At 39.2% G+C, this 23,288-nt stretch overlaps 4 protein-coding genes across 6 annotated transcripts in view; 3 read left to right on the top strand and 1 right to left on the bottom strand.

Annotated features, from left to right (window-relative positions):
• tbc1d32 (TBC1 domain family, member 32) overlaps positions 1-10,687 on the bottom strand; it is a 61,474-nt gene extending 50,787 nt beyond the window's left edge. For 2 of the 3 annotated variants that reach the window (XM_076084345.1, XM_076084346.1), the window contains exons 1-14: positions 10,433-10,679; positions 8,823-8,992; positions 8,529-8,693; positions 7,995-8,172; positions 7,739-7,810; positions 7,056-7,175; positions 6,604-6,682; positions 5,614-5,717; positions 5,464-5,525; positions 5,190-5,340; positions 4,958-5,017; positions 4,303-4,402; positions 2,459-2,596; positions 139-228 (exon numbers count right to left, since the gene is read on the bottom strand). In XM_076084345.1, coding sequence (XP_075940460.1) covers positions 139-228; positions 2,459-2,596; positions 4,303-4,402; positions 4,958-5,017; positions 5,190-5,340; positions 5,464-5,525; positions 5,614-5,717; positions 6,604-6,682; positions 7,056-7,175; positions 7,739-7,810; positions 7,995-8,172; positions 8,529-8,693; positions 8,823-8,977 — 1,474 coding nt within the window. In that variant the 5' untranslated portion in view covers positions 8,978-8,992; positions 10,433-10,679. Of the gene's footprint in view, positions 1-138; positions 229-2,458; positions 2,597-4,302; positions 4,403-4,957; positions 5,018-5,189; positions 5,341-5,463; positions 5,526-5,613; positions 5,718-6,603; positions 6,683-7,055; positions 7,176-7,738; positions 7,811-7,994; positions 8,173-8,528; positions 8,694-8,822; positions 8,993-10,432 lie in introns of all 3 variants that reach the window. The other variant, XR_012951564.1, reaches the window with a different exon arrangement.
• Positions 10,688-11,284: 597 nt separating this feature from the next.
• hsdl1 (hydroxysteroid dehydrogenase like 1) lies at positions 11,285-15,647 on the top strand. The gene is made up of 5 exons (XM_076084200.1): positions 11,285-11,725; positions 12,403-12,845; positions 13,153-13,236; positions 13,572-13,712; positions 13,876-15,647. The coding sequence occupies exons 1-5, from the start codon at positions 11,506-11,508 to the stop codon at positions 13,939-13,941; spliced, it is 954 nt and encodes a 317-aa protein (XP_075940315.1). The 5' UTR covers positions 11,285-11,505; the 3' UTR covers positions 13,942-15,647.
• A 2,540-nt stretch (positions 15,648-18,187) lies between these two features.
• gja11 (gap junction protein, alpha 11) lies at positions 18,188-20,421 on the top strand. The gene is made up of 3 exons (XM_076084059.1): positions 18,188-18,316; positions 18,573-18,758; positions 19,371-20,421. The coding sequence occupies exons 1-3, from the start codon at positions 18,188-18,190 to the stop codon at positions 19,977-19,979; spliced, it is 924 nt and encodes a 307-aa protein (XP_075940174.1). The 3' UTR covers positions 19,980-20,421.
• Positions 20,422-21,666: 1,245 nt separating this feature from the next.
• Positions 21,667-22,527, top strand: gja13.1 (gap junction protein alpha 13.1). The gene has a single exon (XM_076083939.1). It carries the CDS (start codon positions 21,667-21,669, stop codon positions 22,525-22,527), a length of 861 nt encoding a protein of 286 aa, XP_075940054.1.
• Positions 22,528-23,288: the final 761 nt, after the last annotated feature.

Below are 23,288 nucleotides of genomic sequence, written 5' to 3'. Positions count from 1 at the left end.
TGCTACGCCTCATAGGGAGGGTCACTGTGCTCCTTCAGTCCCCCGATTCCAGAGTCAAAGTCTGCACAGAAAACAGGGAGGGAGCCTAAACTGTGTCATGTAGTTTATAACCGCGTGTGTGAGTGCGTGGGGCCCCACCTGTGTGTGAGGGGTCACTGTGCGGAGGTTTGGGGTGTTGGTACATGATGTTAATCAGGATGACTACCAGGTCTGTCAGGCTGACTGGATCTGTAACAGGACGAGATAAATAAGAAAATCAGTCTAGTCACTCAGAGTAAACGGGGACAGTAATAAAAAGTGGTCGATAGTGCCGGGGAGGAAATGGTCCGTGTCTAGTTTTGGTGACCTTGATAACAAGGATCGTCTTGCTGATGAGTTGGCTCCAAATTTTATGTCCGGGATGAGTTTTAGTACCTGGTGTGTGTAAAAATGACCTGCCAACAGACTAAATGAATCACATCATGTGTGTTGTAATTTAACTGAACGTCATTGCAACAAGTGAAAGATACAGCGTCATACAGTGTAGTATTATCACAAGCATGTCTAAATGGGCTTTATATATCATATTGTACAACACACACTTTGACATATTACAGCTGAAACTATTTTGATAAACGCTAAACTGTTTAATTTATCAAGCGACAGCGTCCAACATTTGCTGGTTTCAGGTTCTCTAATGCAAAGATGAGCAGCTCTATCAAGTTTTAAATCTTAATAAATTGAATATGTTGTAAAAAGAACAAATTCGAAGACAACGTGTTGCGTATCTTTCACTATTTTTGGACATTTTAGAGCCTTCGTGATTAATTGATGAATCAGAAAGGTAAATGATAGTTATAATGTAAATGCGACCCTCACATTATGTAATACATGTTGCTAAAGACAGATGATTAGTGGGTATTATCTGGGTATTCTTCTTGCAGCACAAGACACAATTCTCATATTGTAAAGAAAACCCTGCTGAGGAGAACTATCCACAGGTAGGATAGTGGACTTCAGATTCCGTCTGTGAACTGGAAACATTAAAAAAGTGTCTGGAACTCTTGACACAGACCTAAATGGTTGACTGAAAAGCATATTTAAATGTCTTTCTTTTCCATCTGAAAGAGAGCACTGACACTTTCAGTAACAGTGAAGTTATCAAATTTTATCAAGATCAATTGTCACCGTGGCAAAGTTAAGACAAAACAAATAATAGAGAAAACATGTTTGGACAACATTTTAATAAAAATAATAAAAATCCAAACTTCAATGGAAACTTTTGTAGGAACTGACACATATTATAAAGCACATAGTGGGCCTCATGATGAATATAATCTACTCTGACGTCAATGATTTAAGTGCCTCCAGACTGCCTTGGAATAAGAGTCACTAATGGTTAAAGAAGCAGAGTAAAGAGCAGTGACCGCAGACGTTGAGTCTGTTTTAATGGCCTTCCTAGGCATCACTCACACCATTACATAACTTTATTAGTGATTAAGATGGGTGGAGGGAACAAAGTCACTGTTAAGACTGGAGGGAGTGGCATCGTGTTTAAACTGATCATACAAATTCCAATGAGATCATTTTGTTAAAAAATGACTTTCACAGGACAATAAATCTGTTTTTCCCTTTAACTTCACGTCACTCATTTAAACCATGAGTCAATTCCTTTGCAATTTGCAGCTGCCAACAACGGACAATAAACCGGATTCAGATCTTTACAAAGTTTAGACATTGAGGAAATACTTCACCCACAAAATTAACATTTGTGTATCAATTACTCACCCCTTGTTACAATGTTGATTCTGCGAGTGACGTATTCATTCATAGGAACAGTTTGACATTTTTAAGGAACTATGCTTAACCGTCGAGTTAGAAGAGGAGATCAATACCACTCTTTAGTGTCTCTTTGGTAAATATAAAGCTACACGTGCAGCCAGCAGCCAGTTAGCTTAAGTTAGCACAAGAACTGTAAATCAGGGTAAATAGCTAGCCTGGCTTGTCAAGGTAACAAAAAGCCCCACCAACAACTAATGCATTATATCTCGTTGGTTTAATCTGTATAAAAACGTAAGTGTAAAAAACAAGAGGTATGTGCTGGAATTAAACAAACAAGATATAGCATATTAATTAGTGACCTTTAGAGTTGCTGATTGTGGATTGTGTTGCCTTTGGACAGAGGCAGACTAGCTATTTCCCCATTACCAGCTTTTGTGCTGCAGTATGTTAAACAAACCCGCTGAAGAATATAGCTTCATATTTAACGGACAGATATGAGGGTGTATCGGTCTTCTCATCCAATAACCTGCCAGACAGCGATCATGCATATTTCCTAATAAGTCAAATAAAAAATCTAACTACAGTAAAAATCTTATACTGCTATTTAGTGAAATAGGTATGTATGATATTAAATATTATGCCCCACTTGCTTGAGACAGATGTTTAAAACTGTTTACAGAACAGTCTGGTTTTGTACCTTTGCGCTTCCTCACTCTGATGGGAAAGAGCTTCCTGCCATTGGTGTAGATGAGGAGTTTACCCAGGACACACAGCGAGTGGACAAAGAAGGCATATTCCAGCTCGTTTCCTGTGTAAACACTCCTCTGGACTGAACCTGAAACATAATTAACATAATAAAATGATGTCTTTTTCTATCCGATGGCTAACTCTTAACAACTGTACAAAACATTTAGTAGTGTTCAAAACATAAGAGAGGTTGTGAAGTGGTAGAATCAGCTCGCATGTCCAGGACTGACTAGTCTTTGTCAAGATGTTGTTTGTCTTATTCGTGGTTTCAGTTGAATATGAAAACAAAAATATAAACTGAACGACTATTCATGAAGCAATGAAGAATGCCCTTGTTATGATGCGGTGGCGGACAGACAGTTAAACTATATTTCGTATCTGAAGCTTCTGTAATAGAATGAGATTGACAAAAATAAAAAAAGACTGCAGTGCCTGTGGGTGCAGAAAATCCCAAAGAAGCACAGCTCAGAAAAAATAAAATTCTCTTATGAGGAGTGTGTCATTGACAGCGTGTTGGAGTATCTCCACTCATCCAAGACAAGGTCAATATGTTCAGTCTCGAGCAGCCAGCTGGCTTACAGCAGATAAAACACCGACACTGGCCTTCCCATGTACTGTTATAGTCGCTCTCATTTATAACATTTTCACAATTAAATGTGCAGCTAGATGTTTTTCAATGACATCATGCTCTCTTCTTCACCAAATGTACTATCCCGTACCATTTCGTCAAATCAAATACTCCACAGGGTACCTTTAATGTTCGACATTTGCAGTTCACTAAAGGTATAAATAACTAAAACACAAAGAAGACTAGATATCTTCTATAACCTCCGGTGAGCTGAGAAGGCATAAACAGTCTAATTAATGTCCACGACTGTAGCCACAACCTACAATGAGATAAGCAGCAGAAGATATGAGATGTATCTCACATACAGACTGAGATTTACACTTCAATTCTCACAAGCTACTTGCTCCAAAGACTGCAGCACATACAGGACAGACAGCCTAACCTAGACTACTGAGACGATAAAGGGACGAGTCTGCTGTTCACATGCTTTCTATATTCTTCTTTGCTAATAAAAACAGCCAGGAGAGAAACAATAAAAAGGTTTGATGAGAGACTTTCATTGAGTGTACTTTTTCTACCTTCCATCATTCTATTTGCTCTGTAATTAACGTTGTTTTGGGGTTGTTTTTATGTTTTACTTTTATATATCAAGATGATAATTTATGTGGATATGTGATAAAAGAATGAAGTTCAGTATTTAAGTTATAGAAAGGGGTAGGAGTGTTTACTTCTGCCTATGCATTTGTTTATTTAGAATTTGCTTTATATGTTTACTGTTCATTTTATTGGTTATTCTTGTTTTTTGTTGTCATTATTTGTTTGAAATAAATCTTTTTTTTCTCTGTCTGGTTTATCTTTTGTTTCTCTTCATTTTTATTTCTTCAGTCAACTGTTCTTCTCTGCATCCCTGTGTTTTAATGACAGCAGGGACAGCATGCGCTCATTAAGGAAATGGATTAAATAATGAATGCAAAGTCGAGGTACAAATACATTTAACACCCACAGGCTTCAAATGAAGCATTACTTTCTCATTAGGCTTTCACAGTAGTTCAGCCTGAGTGCATTATTTTTTGGGGTTTGTTTTACAGGACGCATTAAATCAGCATTACTGCAAATGTACTGATGTTTACCACAGAGAGTGAGAGTGGAAATTGGTATTCAGATATGGCGGAGAAAGGACATGAACCTGTTGGAGAAATCATGAGTTTACAGACTGTTTTACTTACCAGTGTTCTGCTGCTCTGCTGACTGGGGATCAGTTGTCTCATTTGTGGAACATTCACAGGACTCACTGTAATGGATACACTGCTGAAGGGCCGCAACAATCTGAAAATATGAAAAATTAAAACAATGCATGTTATTGTGATTTCTGCGAACACCTGATTGGTCTGAATGAAATCACGACTACTGTGGCAAGTGTGGCTGTTGCTGTGAACAGGCCAAAGATCACAGGCTTACCTGAAGAACTCATACAGAATGTCAATGCAACCTCCTCTCATCGATCCTCTTAATCAAGAGTTTTAAGACTCGAACGGTTTGGTTTAATCTAAGTCCTGTAGCATTGGAGGGAATTTTAATGCACTGCAATGCAAGAGTAGTTTAGGCTTCCAGTGCCTTCGGAAGAGTTATTGACATTTACTTTAGAGAACGTTTTAGGGGTGATTCCACAGTAAGCCTCTCGAAAGTCAGAGTGAGACAGTTTTGCCTTTCTTGAATGCAATCCACAGTGCAATCATTTCTGGTGCCTAAATGAGGTAGTGGGTTTGAACGCCCTCTGGAAAGAAATTTCTTGTTTCGTTGGTTGTTTCCCTACAGTGCTAAACGTTTCAGAAGTACAAAAGGAGTCAGTGAGATGTATTGATTAAGGAGTGAATCACTCACCAGAGACTTGTACTTTCTCTCCAGGAGTCTGAGAACCACAGTCCTACTGTAGCATCCATGCTGAGAGAAGGAGAGGAGGACAGATCAGGATGAAAGAGAATATATGAGACAGAGTACATGCACAAGAGAGAAAGAGATAAAGACTCTTTTGAGCAACACATAAACACAATAGTGAAAATACAAAAAGGCAATCTGCACAAATCAAAAACGCCTGCTCATTTGTAATACACACCATCCACTTTATAAACCAGGTTGCTTTAATATCCAGTAAGGCCAGTAGATGAATGGGTTCCAAGGCTTTCTCTGTCCCAGGTGAGGCTGAGCCATGTTCGTGAGGGAAGGACAGCAGGTAGAGGGTGCTCTCTATAACTTCCTCCATATATCTAAAGCCGGGTAGAAATATAACAACAACAAACCGTTGCAGCATACTGAACATAAATCTTACTGGTAATAAAAAAATGTTCATGTTTCAATCAGGAGAGAGACCTGTTGGTGTAAAAACTCACTTCTCAGGATGGCGGATCCAAAAAGTTGTCACCTCCTTTTGAAAGTCATTCATCAATCGAATCTGAGGCAAAACAGACGGAGAGGTAGAAAGCTGTAATGTATTCGTATGCCGATACACTTTAAAGACTGTAAGACAAAACACGCTGTACCTGTTTGAGAAGACGACTGATCTCAGGTCTGTTGATGTCGATGGAGGCTGAGCCAGTTGGAAAGCTTCGCTTTTGAGACACAAAACTTGATTCCACACTTTTAGCTGCACATCAAAAGGCAAAATTATATTATTATATTATTATAAATCTTGTATTACACGCAAGATCATATTGGTGTTTGTATACAAAATGCAGCACATACAGTACATGATCAATTTACAGTGCAAATATTCTTAATTTAGCAACACAAAATAATTAAAGGATAACTTTGGTATTTTCCGACCTGGAGCCTATTTTCCCATGTTTTTCCCAAGTGACTAATGGGAACGTCAATTTTTGAGATTGGTCCAGTATTGAGCGAGAGCGCCGCGGCCTGCAGCAGCTAAACGAGCAGCAATGTCATCGCTCAGTGTAACTCACCAACTATTTACGTCTGTGTTGGAGTACTTAAAGCGTTGCTTGGTGATACCTACAAGATTTTCAATGTCATGGCTGAATATGTAACTGATTTCAACAATTTCGACTTGGTTTGACACAATAACGATCAAGTAAAAGGTACAATCTGAGCCTGTCAGCGGCAGAAACAATCCCTCAATACCGGACCAATATCAAAAATGTTTGTCCCGAGTAGTCACTTTGACACAAATACACGGGGAAGTATAGTCTAGAGTAAAATATCAAAGTTATCCTTTAACATTCTTAAAAATAAAAACTATATATTGTAAAACTAGATCATCCACATTGAGGCCTGTGAATTATTAATTCAGTATAAAAATGAATATTTCAAAATATTTGTACATAAAGCTAAAATTACTATCTGCATGGCACCACTAGAGGTATGCTGGGAAATATTCTTTCTTCATAAATAAAGAGGAACTGACCCTTTAAAATGTAATTTATTTTAACTGAAATGATTGTGAACCATTGTCTATTGTTCAGATTAAACATGAAGGTGCTGCTCATGCACTCAGTCCATCCAGAAGGGCCTACCCAAGCTGGTGTAGAGCTCTCGTGTCACATTCAGCGGAGAGGAGGAGAAGCTTTTAGCAAAGAACTGCAGTACATTATCCTGATAGAGATACACAACATACGTTATCAGCACACACACACACACACAGTCAAATACACCTGATGAATCACTGCTATCTGAAGGTTAAATTATAAGAAAGTACAATGAGAGGAAATTAAACCAGATTATTACAGACAAGATTTCCAGCCTCTACTGAGAGAGTGGCCTGCATATGTGCTACCAATCATTAAGGGAAAACAGTGTTATCTTGTTTTCTCTGGTGTGGCTGAATGACACGCGGGATGATGAACATTCCGTTTTCTTTGTTTGTTATCATTCATTATAAAGCCTGAAATTGTTCATAAAATCAACATGTTTGTTATTGATTAATTTGTAAATTATGAATTTGTAGATGAGGTTGCTCTGGACTCACGCTGAGGTCGGGGTCGGTCAGAGCTGCAGAGAGATTTCTGCGCAGGCTGCTCCAGCTCTCGCAGCTCAGCACATCAGACGGATTGGCACAGCAGAGAGCCTGAAGAGCCTCCCAACGCACCTACATAGAGTCACATCACTTCACCTGGACTACACTGACAATTATATTCACGTTAAAAAGCAGCGATTTGCAGATTTTGTGGCCTCTTTGAGCAGACAGGTCTGGTGTCCCCATTGAGGGCTATTTGTTAGCGACACAATAAATCAACTTTGTAGGCCGGGTTAAGAATGGTGATGGCGGCTACCGAGTTATATTAGTTACTAGTCGACTTACAGAAATAACAGCTCTTAAATCCACATATTTCATTGATCTCTGAATTGAGAATTACTTTGGCAAACCGATAGTTCCCTTCTGATGCCTTCCCAAAAGCAAAAAATAATGGAAGGCTGAATGAATTAAGTGAAACAAATTGGCAAACGACTGATTATTACACTAATGTCTACTGAAAAAAAAAACTGTTCAACCAAAGGATCTTTTTATAAATTTCATTTTTAGAAGCCTGAAGAAGTAAATTATGTTGTATTTTAGTAAAAAAATTGAAAATATCAAGGGAACATAGGATAAAATAAAATCATGTATTTACAGTACACCATCATAATGTATGTGTAAGTGAGACCTTCTACCTCTTTGGGTCTGCTGGGGTCAAGTTTTTCAGCCAAAGCTTGCAGCTGCTCTTGTCTGATGAACGCATAACTCTATGAAGGACAATGAGATGAAACACAAATTATTATGATCCATCATAAAGCAAAATAAAAAAGAGCTCTCAGTCTACAGTCTGCTATGGAAAGGAACAAACTCCCCCAAGGACACCAATTGCGACAAAGCCATCCAGAGATTGAGATACTATCTTGACAATTTACGCGATACTGTATCTCTCACCTGATTGAAGGAGGAGTCGCTGTCAGAGCAGTTGTCAGTGTACTGGCTGTTGGACTGACTGTGCTGCTTCTCTCTGTGCATCTCCTCCTTCCTCATCTGGTCCTCCTCAAATTTGTTGATTAAAGACTCCACCACCATGATCATGGAGTTTTTCAAGGGCTGCATCATCTGCTGGTACCTGGCATGAAGCGAGAAAGTGCATCAGTGTATGATTAGGAACACTTACTTTCAGAATAATTGTTTAGCTAAACTCCAACTTAACAATGCCTCAGTGGCATTTTTTTTCTAGTAAGAAATTAAGATTCTCCTTCTCTCTCTAGGGTTAAAAGGAAAATAGTTGTGAGGAAATCCACATATTCAATCAAAAACGGCTTTTATTATCCATAACCTCAAAATATGCATACACTGAAGTTGAAAATAAGTATCATACAGCGAGACAGTGAAGGATTTCTGATGTTAGCACAATTCACACAAAACAAAAATATTATCTATGAATGAGAAAACAGAGGAGACAAAGCTCTGAGCTACACTCACTCAGCTGAGTCTCTGGTACTTTGGGTGACCGCATGGATCAGGGTGTCGTGACCTGAGCCTATAGCATGTTGTCCATCTCCTCTGGTCAAGTTCTTGGTCTCCTCCTCCACCACAGTCCCCAATGACCTCTCCACATACTGACGGAGATACTTGACAAACTCATAACTGAAAAGAGAGCAATGACGGAGTCAGACCTACTGGATATATACTGTACATTAAATGTAAACAGAAATAACTTTTAAATAAGAACTCTAATGTAAATGTTGTATTATTATTCAAGTCTGGTGGCCTTACTTGTGGAAGTTCTTGTCAGTCTCCTCCAAGTGAAGGAGGATCTCTTCAGCACATTCGGTTGACGGGGCGCCAGAGATCCGGTCGTTAATGCTTCTCAGAAGCTGCTTGAGCAGGGATTGCAACTCTGCTTCATCTTCAGCTGACAACTGAGACATCTCTACTGCTGGCCCCTAACATGGGACAGAATGGAGTGATTCGTTTTCTAGGCAAAAAATGTGCAAAAAACACCAAAAATGTCTAAAACCATTGCAATATTGTATAAAACTAAAGATATCTTGCATCAGAATGCATTATATATACTGTAGGTTATAGTTCCATACACTACTTACTGTGTGGAGGTATGGTGAAACACACACAAAACCAACATTTTCATGCTAGAAATAAATCTATCAGATTATTACAAACCAACCCAAACTCTATTTATTAACTTAAATACTTTAAAATGTCACAATGTAGTTGATCTTAAAACTGCATTTATGAAGTTAAAGGCACAAATTGATTTGCTTCCAAACTGTATCCAGAAGTTGTTTGAAATTGAAGAGTAGGCAATCAGTTTTTCATAAAAACAAGGTATAAAAAGCTTCAGTCTACACCTTTGGGTCTGTATTATTTGTTTCCCATTTAATTTAATGCCTCATTGTTATTTATTCATTTTCATGTGAATTATTTTTGTAAAAATATTACTAAGGACCAGAAAACAATACTACTACTAATACTACTCCATCAGTTTCAATCAGTGGTGAAAAATAACTAAAATACAGTGCTTGAGTAAAATTTGTAGGTACTTTTATTTTAGAGTATTTAAATTGTATGCTACTTTATACTTCTACAACACAACATGTCAGGAGGAAATATTGTACTTTTTACTCCACTGCATTTATCTGACAGCTGTAGTTACTAGTTTACAGTTCCTAGTACACTAGTTTATGATCAATTTATAAAATATGATACTGTGCTACAGAATAAACAATCCAATAGTATATAAAAGTGATGGTAACTCAAAGTTAAAATGTGCTGTACGGTTAAAATGCTTCTCATCAGTACTGATATTCCAATAATGGGATATAGCATTATATAATAATATAAAATCCTGAAAGGGACCATTCTGCCCAACATGTACTTTTACCCAAGTAACATTTTGAATGTAGGACTTTTACCTGTAACAAAGTATTTTTAATTTAAGTATAAGAACTAAGTACCTCCTCCACCACTGGTTGTAATGCTCAGCACAGGGGAGTAAATGCTCAGACGTGTTGGCTCATTAGCTCATCACAAACAGGTGTGATAATGAGCTAACTTACCTTAGGATAACATATCTCAAGAATAACGGTTTACACAGCCGCTTCCTCTCAAATATACAAATACAAATCTAACAAAAATATTAATTGGTCAATGCTGTACATCCAACCTGACTATCTGATGTTTTACTGTTTTTAATTTAGAGCCTAAATGAGTTAATTGTTTCTCTCTGGTTAGCTCGACGTTGCTAAATGCACCACTGTAACACAGCTAGCTAGCAGACATCAAAGACTACCAAAACACTTCCGCGCTGCACGAGCGAACCATCCGAACAGAAACACGTCGCATGCGGTATATGTTAAACCAGTCACCTCTCTGTTAGACTTGTAAAAGCTTTTATCCAGGGAGCATTTTGAGAGCACTTGCAACCAAGTTCTGGGTCTCTATGGAAACGTCCACTTGGTGTTGACTGCGGTGCATTATGGGATGTCCAAAGAAACAAACGCTGCCTTTTGGAGCGTCGGAAATATGTGTTTTACAAGTAAGATGATTAGAATATCTAAAAGCTTCTTCTTTTTTAAAGACACATTTGGGAACATACAATATCTCGCAGACAATACATACATATTAAATAATAAAATACAAGTGTTACTAACATACTGTAAATAAAAAAAAATATATAAGGGGGATTTATACATATTATTAAATAATATATAAATATTAAATAAACAGGCATTTCTTTATCACTAGGCATAGATAAGAACAAACAAGGACTTCAAAAAGAAAGGGCATATATCAAAACAATAAGAAACGATATACTTCCACACAAGTACATTTGTTTAGGCGATGAGAACAATAATTTGAAATAATGTACAAACCAAACAAATAATGGCTCATTGTTTATCCACTTGCTAAAATATAAAAAATGCCATTTACCAATAAGAATGACGATCATATTAATCGTTTTAGAAACCGATAGGTGTAAATGATCCATATAAGAAAAGAGAAATGACAAAAGTCGGAGGGTCCACTTTGAATTTGAACCTTTTTATTTAGAAATTGTGCAACCGGGTAAACCGTATGAAGTATTTTTAAATGAGTTTCAAAGGAAAGTTGAAATGTTCGTGTCTGTTATCCAGAAACATCGCAACATCCAACCACGCCTGATGTAAACACGTCTACGAGTCGGAGTTTCTCATGTGGTCTCGAATGCAGCACCGGTGAAATACATGTGTCACGTGACTCAATGTTTTGCTTCGTCTACCGGGTGCTGAACAACTGACAGCTAACGTTACCTTTACCAGACATTTACTATGTGAGAACAGCGACAGGTTTTGTTCACACGCCTGAGTTGTTGGTTAACGTTACGTTTGGAGATCACAGCGTTAAATCGGCTGCATAAGCTTTAGCCAGCGAGCTAGCATCAGCATCCGTAGTGTCGACTATGGCGTCAGTGGACAGCTTTCAGTTGTTGTATGGAGAAATTGCTCGATCATGTAATCCTTACATTGAAACCCTGGCCCTGATCGGTGCTCTGTACGCGGCCAGGAGGGCGGTAATCCTGCTGAGAGACTGCTGCACGTTGGTCAGGGTGCATTTCCTGCCAAGAATTATCCCGAGTAAGAAGCTCACCCAGAGATTTGGAGACTGGGCTGTCGTTTATGGTAAGGATGCAGCAAGTGACCTCAGCAGCTATGAGAGTGCATGACGTTGTAGATGTTTTGTGACAGAGGGGAGAGGAGAGTCCGTTCCATGCGTTTTGTTTTAGTGACCCAAATCACCATTTAAGTCATTTATCAAGCAAATAATGCCAAATATTCAGCCTCTCAGATGTGACACTATGCTGCTTTTCTTTCTATGATTTCATTGTTATAATATATTTTGGGTATCACACTAATGTTGCTAAGACAGTTAACTAGGTAAATAATGATCGGTTAATTATATTATATATATATATAACAATCAGTTATTCATTTGGTCTATACAATGTGTAAAACTAGTGACAAATGCGTGGGGAGTGACATTTTCGAATTGCTGGTTTTAATCAACCAGCGGTCAATAATCTGAAGATATTAATTTTACAATTATATAAAACAGAGAAAATCAGGGTATTTATGATGCATTTGAACCAGCAAATGTCTGGCATTTTCCCCTGATAAATTCAAAATTGTTGTTGTTTAATGTCGTGGCAATCGATTAATCAGCTTAATTATTTCGGTAACAAAGTAGATCTCAGGTTTTGAGGTCATGGCGCTGTTACTGTGCTGTAGTTGTCAGTTATATATCCTCATTCCTTCCTAACATGACTTTCATTGATAGATACTGTCCTCTTTCCTGTCAGGTGCAGCAGAGCCTGTAGCCAAAGCCTATGCAGAGGAGCTGGCCAGGCATGGAGTCAGCATTATCTTTGTCACTCGGGACCACTCATCTATTAGAGACACCGCTGCAACCGTCTCCCAAAGCTACGGAGTGGAAGCTGTTGTCATACTAGCCGACTTCTCTTTGGACCAGGCAGCCGGCAACCTCATCAAAGAAGCCATGAGGGGTAAAGATATCGGCTTCCTGGTGAACTGTGTGGAGTCTGTGGCTTCCCCTCAGAGCCTGGTTGAAATGCCTGAGCAGAGCCTGTTGGATTTGGTGAATAAGAACGTTGCGGTGGCTACTCTGATGACCCGCTTGGTGCTGCCAGGGATGCTGGAGCGCAGCAGAGGAGCCGTGGTCAATATATCATCGGGGGCTTGCGCCAAACCCCTGCCTGGAAGAGTGACCCTCACGGCCTCCACTGTGAGACAAAACACTGAGGAAATCTCCTCTAGTATATAAAAGGACATTTGTAAATAAATATTATAAATATTCCAAAAAATGTCTATTGATGCTGGTATTTCAAAGCAGAGTAAACTTTTTTTAAAGTTCAGTCCAACTAAAGTTTTAGGGTTATATGGCTAACATACCCACAAGCAAATCACACTGCATCCCTTCTGCTGGCTGTTATTCATTGCTCTTCTGCCCACTAAGTAAAAACACATAACCACAATCACATTTTTCTATCCTGACAATAATCCTCTTTCCCTTTCTTATCCTTACATTTCAGGGCTACATGGATCATTTCTCAAGAGCTCTTCACCTTGAGTACAGCGGCAACGGGATCTTTGTCCAAAGTCTGACTCCTTTCCAGGTAGACCTGATATGACCATTAACCAGTGTGTACTGAACCTAAATATATCATTATATTGCCAACCAAAATATGTCTTTTATTATTGTATACGTTGTTATATAAGTTATTTTACTGCTATTTATAGTTTGACAACATCTGAGAACTTTGGCTTCTTTTCCTAAATGAAAATAAGTTTTGTTGAAAATCATGTAACAAGTAAGGTCTCAAAAGTAAATTATCAAAAAATATGAAATGTGCTCTACAATTAAAAGGTTAATATTATTTGTATATACTGAGTTTTAGTATGTCAGTGCTTGATATACCGCATGTGTGTGTGTGTGTGTGTGTGTGTCCAGATAGCCTCAAGTGAGCGACAACCATCCTCGTCATCGACACCGGGCTGGTTTGTACCAAAGCCAGAGGTTTACGCCCGCCACGCCGTCTCCACCCTGGGCGTCTCTAATAGGACCACCGGCTACTGGCCTCACACACTGCAGGTCGGCACAAAATAAGTCACGATTGTTTGTAATTTGTATCAACTCGGACAATTACAGTACCACTGATCTACATTTCCAGCCTTTGTGAAAACAGGATCTAAAACATGGAACTCATTTCTGGATGCTGATGTGTGTCTCTCTGCTGTTTTTCTTTTCTTCCCAGTATGGACTGATGACACGTATTCCAGAGTGGATTTGGGTTCTTGGATCACGTGTGCTCATCAGTTAAGAGCTCACCTCTCCTCACTAAAGACTTAACCCAGTTACTGGAACTTCTTGTTACTGGAGTCATGTAGAGTTTTAGTTTCTTCAGCCAGTAGGTTAAATGTGTTAAACTTTCAGGCTCTGTTGAGGTTGGTGGTGATGATATTTTCTTCTATTTATTTGGTGTCTATTTCAAAGAAAGCTGCAGTGGAATTTGGACTATACATATATTACTCTTATATTACTACATGGTCTGACCAATCTGTGACACCTAAATTGCGTATACAGGTCTTAGTGGTGGTCAGACATGAGGCTGGAAACTGGGTTTGACTTTGAGTTAGGATTGTAAACATGTACAACATAATATGACATCATTTGGTTTAGTGCTTGGACTTAAACATCAGCCTCCATGTACACTTTAAACTGTTGGATGAAAACATATTTAAAGCCCAACATGGGTCATAAAGGCGTGGTAAATATAGAACTGAAGTAAAATTATTAAATTTTTTTATGTATGTAAAAAGAAAGTTACTCACTGAAACACTTTTGTTTCGCGAAATAGAGTTCAGTATTAAAGTGCAGTTGAGATCAAAAGCCTCACCTCAGATGTTACAAGAAAAGACAGTCAGAAGAAAGCAATAATAAAGCAATCTGCAAATAAACAAAATCATAAGATAAAAATGAATTGTTGATCTGCAAGACCTTCTCACATCTGCATCATTAACCTGTATCGTGGTCTGTGTTTTGTAGGCTCTGGTGCTCACTACGTCTTTAGAAAAAGTCCTACTACTACTGCTAGTCTACTGCTTTTTACCCGCACTGACCACACCTACAGTATATGGCACACATACAAACAGCAAATGGCATTCTCCCCAAAACCAAACCCAACATCATTCAACGTTAAAGGAAGAATGAGATGGATTTGTCAGTTGCGGTTTGTTAGTTGGCCCCTCCTCCCTGGCTGTATTTGTGTTTTTTCTGCGTTGTGCCCACCTTTTTTGTAGCCTCCTCTTGGAATGCGTGCTTACGATCGGGCACCTGGATCGCTACGTTGTTATTGAGGTTGACGCCCAGAAGCGTCCGGAGCAAAGCAATGTGAAAAAAAGGAGAAAACACAAGCAGAGGGCAGCGTCTCTGCAGATACAGACACCCCCACACTACCTCGTGGGTCATAAGTGATGAGTGATAAGGATTATTGTTTTAGGAGTCTATACATTGTTTTTAAGGAAATCATACTCATTGTTTATTTACAGAGACATATTTATAAATTGATTGATATTTTAGTGAGAAAAAGCTGCATTATGCAACACTAACCAAAGTGTTATTCTGATAAATATAACCCGATCTAAACGTAAGAAACGTGTTCATTAATTGTTTTTAATTTTATACATGCAAGTGTTTATAGCGAATACGTGTGTGGTGGTGAATGGGAATGATATCTTTTAAGTGTCATTACTCAGAGTACAACATTCAAGCATTTCCAGAAGTGAGTTTGAACCGCGATGAAGACTGAGATTGTGATGTTTTGTTTTGTTGAGAAACTATATTTGAGCTTATTTACTATATGTATATATTGCTTCAAAATAAGTATTGCTATTTAGAAATGTGAACAGATTCAGATATTGTGTTGAGTGGTTGCTTACACATACAATACAACGTATAATATGTTGACTTAAATATGATACGTGTCGTCATTGCACCAATTAGACCAATAAAACTCTTTCTCCATTCCTATGCTGTCCTGTCTTCTGAATCTAAGTATGCCAAAGTGTCTCTCTTTAAGGTCAGTCCGTTATCTGACTGGTAGGTGTTTCCTGTATATGAGATGTTGACCTATATGCTGAAGGCCACAAACGCTCTGTTTTTCTCTTAAAACATTAGGGTAGTGTAAATCATTTACGTGAACAGACACCGACTGCCAGAGTTTTACTCTGCAACCCTTCGGATCAGCCAGGTCACAAACTAAACCTGATAAACACACATGAGGTGCAGTGTGCCCGTAAAGCCACGTGCTGCAGAGCAAACCTGGGCTGTTTTGGGAGGGTTTAAGGTTTAAACACAAAACTAGAATCTTACAGGTCTGATTGTTTTTTTTCTGAGGCATTTAGTAAATGTCTACATGAAATAGGTAATGGTGAGAAAACATTTTGTTTTAGATCTGAAAATACTGAAAAACATAAGAAATAAAGGAAATATGATAACAGGCTTCCTAATAAACCTTTATACAGCTCCTTTTCATACAAATAATGTCGCCTTAAGTGCTATAAAAATGAGGAGAATCGACAAATAAAGCAACACCTGCCCTAAACTAAAAAGTAGCAGTACAAAATAAATTAAATCAATACAAAATACCATCAGAAATGGCAATAAAATGATATTCAAAATAGTGGTAGAGATACAGAAAAATATGGAATTGAATTAAAATTTAAAGACTAGAGATAAAACTAAGTTTACGACAAACAGAAAGTTATAAGGTGCCTTTTTGAGTATCCTTGGAAATGGTATTCCACAATTTGGGAGAACAGCTATTAGCATAGTTTAGAATTGCTTACTTATACAGACAGATTAGTGAAACTGTAAAGAAAAAGTGTCTCTGTGAGGTGAACAAGTGAGGAATACACACTTGCAGAAAATGTTTAAATGAACCGAGAGAACCGTTAGGGTTAAATTGACCTTGTGGTAAAAAGCGTTTCCAAGATCAAGCCAGGTCAACTTTGAAGTCATATATCAAGAAGTTTGATGTTGGTCCAGAACAGCTTCAGTGATGCTTCTCCGAGTCTGTGGGAAAGTCTACTGAGGGGATAAAACGCCAAACATAATATTCCCTCATTTGGTGTTTTGATGGTGGCGGAGCGTACCGTTCAACACGTTGGTCTAAAATTTCTTATAGCTGTTAAGTTAGGGTTGAGATCTAGTGACTGTAAAGGGCACACAAACTGAATCGCACCACTTTCATACTCCTCAAACCTCGAAAGCACCTGCATTTGTTTCCCCACTTATTTATTCAGGTGTGAACCAGAATATCCGCAGATACAAGCAACAGGACAAAACAAGGCATTTACCGGCCGCTCAAATTCAGTGTTGGGACTGGAGGATTGTTGTTGTGGTTAGGATGGTGTCCTTCCAGATAAGATGCCAAAGAACCATGAAAGAACAGCTTCTTCCACACTTTCTCTCTTTGTCGTTCCTCCAGAGTCATCGCCCTCTTCATTCACCTTTTTTTCTCTTTGGGTTTGTTCAACTGGTAAGTAGATTCTATTTACAAATCTATTTTCTCAGATTTTTGTGAAAAAGGAAAAAAAGCATATTGTGCTGTGCATGGACTGGAAATAATTGAAGTTTAATGGATTTATTTTTGGAGTATGTTGGTGTACATTACTGTAAAACTATGCAATATTTGTACCATGAACAATCTGAAAAATGCTAAATAATGCATTTGTATTTCAACATGTGAATGCACACCATAACGAGAAGTTCAAAAAGTATAACTATGTAGTGGATATGGCAGCGCTTTATTGTAGTATGAAATCCCATTCTGAAGCGTAAATAAGTCATTTGAAAAATGTGATTCATGACAACTAACACATATCAAACAGCTACCAAACAGCCTAATGTTTGATCGTGTAAGAATGTGAGCCCACGCGTTACGAGAATGCTTCACAAAATAGTATTCTGATTAAATAAACTGATGCCAACAGAAATAAAACAATGCCACATAAGAACCAGAGAAGATGAATTCAAAATAAAATAATTCACTATGTGAAAGAAACCCCTGTAAATGTAACACCTGCACCAAAACCTGAGCAGCCTCATCTACTCAGGCAGGTAAATCTGTATTTCTACATCAGTGGTTGAGCTCACATACTTTGAATTAAGATTTGCAACAGTTGGTATGAACCAAGGTTAAGGTCTTGGTTTGCAGCAGATAAGTGTGTTTTGGAGATCGGAGTCAGCAGCCATGGCTTCTATCAAGCCTGCAAGAAATGATAAAAGTTTGGCCTTGTGAGGGAGCCTGCCTGTTGTGACTTTTACGCCTACAATGATTTCAGAATCACTTTTTGTCAAACTGAAAATAACAAGTCATGTCAAGGGGTGATACTCAACTGCTAATGAAAGTAATAAAACCAGACTACAAACCATTCTCTTTTGATCAAGCAATACTTCTCAAATAATGCAAGTATAACTTCAGAGATTATCTTTCTGTTAGTCATGTTATGGAGCCTTTTCGTATTCATCTCCTCACACAGAAAGCGGGACAACTGGCGACTGAAATGGGCGAATGGGATGTGTTGGGCCGCCTGCTGGATAAAGTGCAGAGTCACTCCACGGTGATCGGCAAGGTCTGGCTCACCGTGCTGTTTGTCTTCCGCATCCTGGTCCTGCGCACCGGCGCCGACAAGGTCCGGTCACATGTTCACCATCTCAAAATGCACTTCACCGCAGTAGCCACAATGTAGGGATTGGTGGATGTCTTAAACTCCTCCCAATGTGTGGTGAGCAAGAAGTACTTAAAAAAGCCAGAAAAGTCACATGAGCACTTTATTTCTATGACCATCCCGAGGTACAGGGCAGTAAACATTGTCCCTACTACAATTTAAACTCTATGAAGTTTGTAGTAGTATATGCATCATCTCTGTTTCCCTAATCTTCCTCTAGGTTTGGGGCGATGAGCAGTCCGACTTTGTCTGCAACACCCTGCAGCCCGGCTGTGAGAACGTCTGCTACGACATCGCCTTCCCCATCTCTCATGTCCGCTTTTGGGTCCTTCAGATTATTGCTGTGGCGACTCCAAAGTTGCTATACCTCGGTCACGTCCTCCACGTGATCCACATTGAGAAGAAGGTGCGTCGCAGCAGTGGGTGTAGCATGACAGCGAGACTGGGCGAATGCTGTTTGTCAGGCGTGGGCCAGTGACGTAAAAGTGTAGTGCCACTTACTACTCGAATTTAGCTAATTTAAGCTCACATATTTACTGTATGGTTGAGTCTAAGTGAGCCGCTCTCATCAAACCCCTTTGGCAGCTGTTTCCAGTTTTTCTGCCCCCTAGGGGCCAAGATTTGATTAATACAGCTTTAAAGTCATACTCATCCCAAATCTATATTTTCAGGACCCAAAACTCCCTTCTTGTGGGCTTTAAAGGTAGTTTTGTAGTCAGGAACAGTAGATGTGTCTAGCTTGACATCAGTTGGTTCCACAAAATGTCAATTATCAGAAGTTTTCAAAGCAGAAACAAGTATCAACACAGTTTCAAGGGGGGAGATAGCGCTAATCGCAATAAGTGTTTCGGAATAATGTATTTGGCAAAACTGTTTGAGTCTATATCTCATGAATTTCCTCAACTTTATACTCTACGGTGGCATCCATCTTTCATCTTTCTCCTAATTACTTTCAATACATCTACACGTCTTTTTCCAATTACTAAAAAATGTCTAACTCTTGTTCTTCCAATCTAAGATGAAGGAGAGGATGAAGAGGCAGGCCGAGATGGACGACCAGGCCAGTCTGTTCCTTAGAAGGGCCTACAAAGTTCCCAAGTACACCAAGAGCACTGGCAAGATCAGCATCCGGGGCAGTCTCCTTCGCAGTTATGTCTTCCATCTTGTGGCCAAGATTGTCCTGGAAGTTTTGTTCATCGTGGGTCAGTACTTTCTGTACGGCTTCACCCTCCAGACTCGCTACGTCTGCAGCAGCTTCCCGTGCCCTCACAAGGTGGACTGCTTCCTGTCAAGGCCGACAGAGAAGTCGGTCATCATCTGGTTCATGCTGGTGTCGGCGCTCGTCTCCCTCCTCCTCAGCCTGGTTGAGCTGCTCTACCTGTGCGTGAAAGCTGTGAAGGAGTGCATGGCGAGGAGGCAGGACTACACCGTAACCCCGGTGACGCCTCCACCTTCAGAAAGAAAGGCTTTTAAAAGCCGCGACGAGATGCTCCAGAATTGTGTCAACCTGGAGCTGGAGCTCCAAGGACGAAAGTTAGGGGTGAACGGGGCCAAAATCGGGGTCACCGAGGCTGCTATGAATGTGTCGCCTGAGAGCAACAACATGGGGGCGGAGGTCCGCATCTGAAGCATGGAGGCAGTGATCGGTTTGAGTTCCGGTGTTTGTGTGCTTTGGCTTTGGGCAGCAAAAAGGGGGTTTGTGTGCAGTGAATTGAAATAGAGGGAGGGAGAGTAGCCAGCTTCTGTAAACAGTACTCAGTCACATAAAAAATGTTGCTTTAAATTACTGTGACATGATCAAAAATAAAGATTTCTTGCAGTTGACAGATCCATCAGTTTAGATTTTTTTTTGACAGATTTTGCAAATGGTATTTTTTTGGGAATGATTTTAGACAATGTTATTACAATTTTGATTTAATAAACCTCTCATATATATGCTTATCTGTCTGAATTTTGTCCATTTTTCTTTCAAATTGAGAACAGACTCATCCATCCGAACCTCTGCAGTTTTTTACAAACATATCATACTGTATATAAAGAGCTACAATTGCTACAATGCATACAATCAGTTAATAATGTGATGAAAATTAGTTTTTAATGCACTGCACTGCTCTGTCAAAAGGAATCAAAATTAGCCTCTAAAACTCAATAAGTAACAGGTTATATTTCAGTTGTTCAATTCTTGCCATGTGACTTTCAACTTAACTATTTACAACTATGAGTTTTTTTTATCATTCATAACCCCAGTCAAACATAGAGAATATTTGAATATTAGCAGAAGTTTTATTTAGCCTTGTTTTCGTGATTATACACTTTCCCTGTTTATTTTCAAGTAGTCTCGGCCATTTAACTGAGATAAACAACACCTGTCAATCATTACACTCGTCCTCTTGGTCTCGACTTTTTATATTCACGTTTGCTGACAACGTCACATCTAAAGCCAGATGTGTGTTGCTCAACGTCCCCATGTTGCCCTCGCCCAGCACACTCCAAGGTCCAACTTTGAAGTTAGTGATCCGTCCCAGGGAGAGACAGTCCTTTCTGACCAGGTCAGCAGGTAAGATGCAACGATTATTGTTCTATGCTACAGATTACTAATCATTTAAAAATGTAAAAAAAAATTAAATTAGGAGGGAATATTTGTAAAGAGCACTATACAGAATGGAAATGTAGCGTTTTCTGTCTTTTTTTATAAAAGCATATTTGTAAGAAAGTGACGCGTTTCTTTTTTTTACTTTGAGTGTTAATGACTTTGCTTTTTTCTAATCGGTTTTAATATGACTTTCATTCGACTAATACTTGCATGAGATTGCTTTTCATGTTTTACCATCCGGCTTTGCCCACAAGACACGTTTAATATGTTTGTATAAATATCATTATTATACAGAATATTAAGCATGTAAGCTTTTAGGTTACATCTACACAGGGAAAGAGCTGTTTTTTTCTTTTCTTCCCTTCCTTATTGTATCTCTTTACCAGCCTACTATGCCCATAATGCCATCGAGTCTTCTGTTCAAATTTCTGATTAATAATTATTTTAGGAAAATATTGACCAACTAGTGCAGGGTTCATGGGGCGTTGATACCTTCTTACTTCTCAAGGAACCAGATTCAAAAACAGAACCAAGATTTTATCTATATTAATAAAAAGAACAATGAGTGCCTTTCTTCCTGCAGCAGCATATTGATTCAATACTAAGCTGTGGTTAATGTTTTCAGTTAGTAAGGTGTGTTGTAGGATCATTGCAAACTAAATTAGAAGTTTGTGCTTTTATCCGTTTATCACAGATCAGTAACGGAACATCACCGATAAAGATGGGAGACTGGGGATTCCTGTCAGGCCTGCTGGACAAGGTCCAGTCCCACTCCACGGTCATTGGGAAGATCTGGATGAGCGTGCTCTTCCTGTTCAGGATCATGGTTTTGGGTGCAGGTGCTGAGAGCGTCTGGGGCGACGAGCAGTCGGGTTTCGTCTGCAACACTCTGCAACCTGGTTGTGAGAACGTCTGCTACGATTGGACCTTCCCCATCTCGCACATTCGCTTCTGGGTCCTCCAGATCATCTTCGTCTCCACGCCGACGCTGGTCTACCTGGGCCACGCCGTGCACATCATCCACAAGGAGAACAAGATGAGGGAGCAGCTGTTGAGTCCGGGTGGGTCCCGGGTGCTCAAACAGCCCAAATACACGGACGTAAAGGGAAAGGTGAAGATCAAGGGGAACCTGCTGGGGAGCTACCTGACCCAACTCGTGTTCAAGATCATCATCGAGTCTGCCTTCATAGTGGGCCAGTACTACCTGTACGGCTTCATCATGGTCCCCATGTTCCCCTGCTCTAAGAAGCCCTGTCCCTTCACTGTGGAGTGCTACATGTCCCGGCCCACAGAGAAGACCATCTTCATCATCTTCATGCTGGTGGTGGCCTGCGTCTCCCTGTTTCTCAACTTCCTCGAGGTGTTCTACCTGATTTGCACCAGGGTCAGATGTAGGTCCAGGCCTCACAGTCACAAGATCACTTCCGCCGAAAACCCTGCTCGCCTGTCGTCTCCCAAGTGGCCGACTATAGAGGACGCGCTCAAGCAGAACCAGATTAACATGGAGCTAGAGGGCAGCCCGAGCATCGGTGGAAGCTTGGATGGAGCCAAAGAGGAGAAACGACTACTGAGTGGTCATTAAAAACATTGCTCTGACCATTATAATGTTTGAAATGTTCGTTTTTAGATCGCTGCGTCCTTGTTCAGATACATGTAAGAGACTGCGTAAAGAATTCATGCAAAATGCTTTTAAAAAATCCTGACAGAATATCAAGGAGGCGCTTCATCACTGTGTAGTTAAGTCATATTCTTGCTGAGAAAAGTCTGCATGAATCTGAATTATTGTTAGGGCCACATTGTTGGAATTTTACATTTATTTTGTATTATTTAACAGGAAATCTAATAATGGAAATCTAATAATGGAAAGCATGCAATATTGATGATGTATTTATATTCTTTAATACTCTATTAGTGAGCAGAGTTTCATCCACATATAGTTTCTGAATGTGTCCTGTAAGTTATTGCCATGTTCATTATTAAGGACTTGGAATATTTTGCTCACTGAATGGTGAAGATGATGTTGATGATGATTGTGGTGAAAGGCTTCTACCATGTTTGGTAGACATTTTTGTGTGCTGTATTGTTTTTAATAAATGATTCAAATTTAAGATATAAAAACAAATGTTTCATGACTATAATTATTTTCAGCTAGGTGTACACTTAAACGCCTTACTTTCAAAGAGCGTGATTTACACTTGTTTGGTAAAGCTGAAAGGCCTGCAACTAATTATTATTTTCATTACTGATGAGTCTATGAGTTCTTTTCAAAATATGAATCGTCATAGAATAGACTATAAAACTTTAGCCAATTGTAAAAACATGTCCGTCAGTTTCCCTGAGCTC

The sequence above is a fragment of the Anarhichas minor genome, unplaced genomic scaffold (genome assembly GCF_050575085.1).
Source record: "Anarhichas minor isolate MPS153535 unplaced genomic scaffold, ASM5057508v1 ptg000136l, whole genome shotgun sequence".
Classification (NCBI taxonomy): domain Eukaryota; kingdom Metazoa; phylum Chordata; class Actinopteri; order Perciformes; family Anarhichadidae; genus Anarhichas; species Anarhichas minor.
This window is presented reverse-complemented; position numbering and strand designations above follow the sequence as displayed.

What these genes read in the sequence shown, in the direction of transcription:
- hsdl1 (XM_076084200.1), top strand. Translation starts at nt 11,506, where the DNA reads ATGGCGTCAGTGGACAGCTTTCAGTTGTTGTATGGAGAAATTGCTCGA. An exon ending in TGACCCTCACGGCCTCCACT is followed by an intron (nt 12,846 to 13,152) that starts GTGAGACAAAAC and finishes CTTACATTTCAG; the next exon opens with GGCTACATGGATCATTTCTC. An exon ending in ACTGGCCTCACACACTGCAG is followed by an intron (nt 13,713 to 13,875) that starts GTCGGCACAAAA and finishes TTTTCTTCCCAG; the next exon opens with TATGGACTGATGACACGTAT.
- gja11 (XM_076084059.1), top strand. Translation starts at nt 18,188, where the DNA reads ATGGGCGAATGGGATGTGTTGGGCCGCCTGCTGGATAAAGTGCAGAGT. An exon ending in TGCGCACCGGCGCCGACAAG is followed by an intron (nt 18,317 to 18,572) that starts GTCCGGTCACAT and finishes ATCTTCCTCTAG; the next exon opens with GTTTGGGGCGATGAGCAGTC. An exon ending in TGATCCACATTGAGAAGAAG is followed by an intron (nt 18,759 to 19,370) that starts GTGCGTCGCAGC and finishes TTCCAATCTAAG; the next exon opens with ATGAAGGAGAGGATGAAGAG.
- gja13.1 (XM_076083939.1), top strand. Translation starts at nt 21,667, where the DNA reads ATGGGAGACTGGGGATTCCTGTCAGGCCTGCTGGACAAGGTCCAGTCC.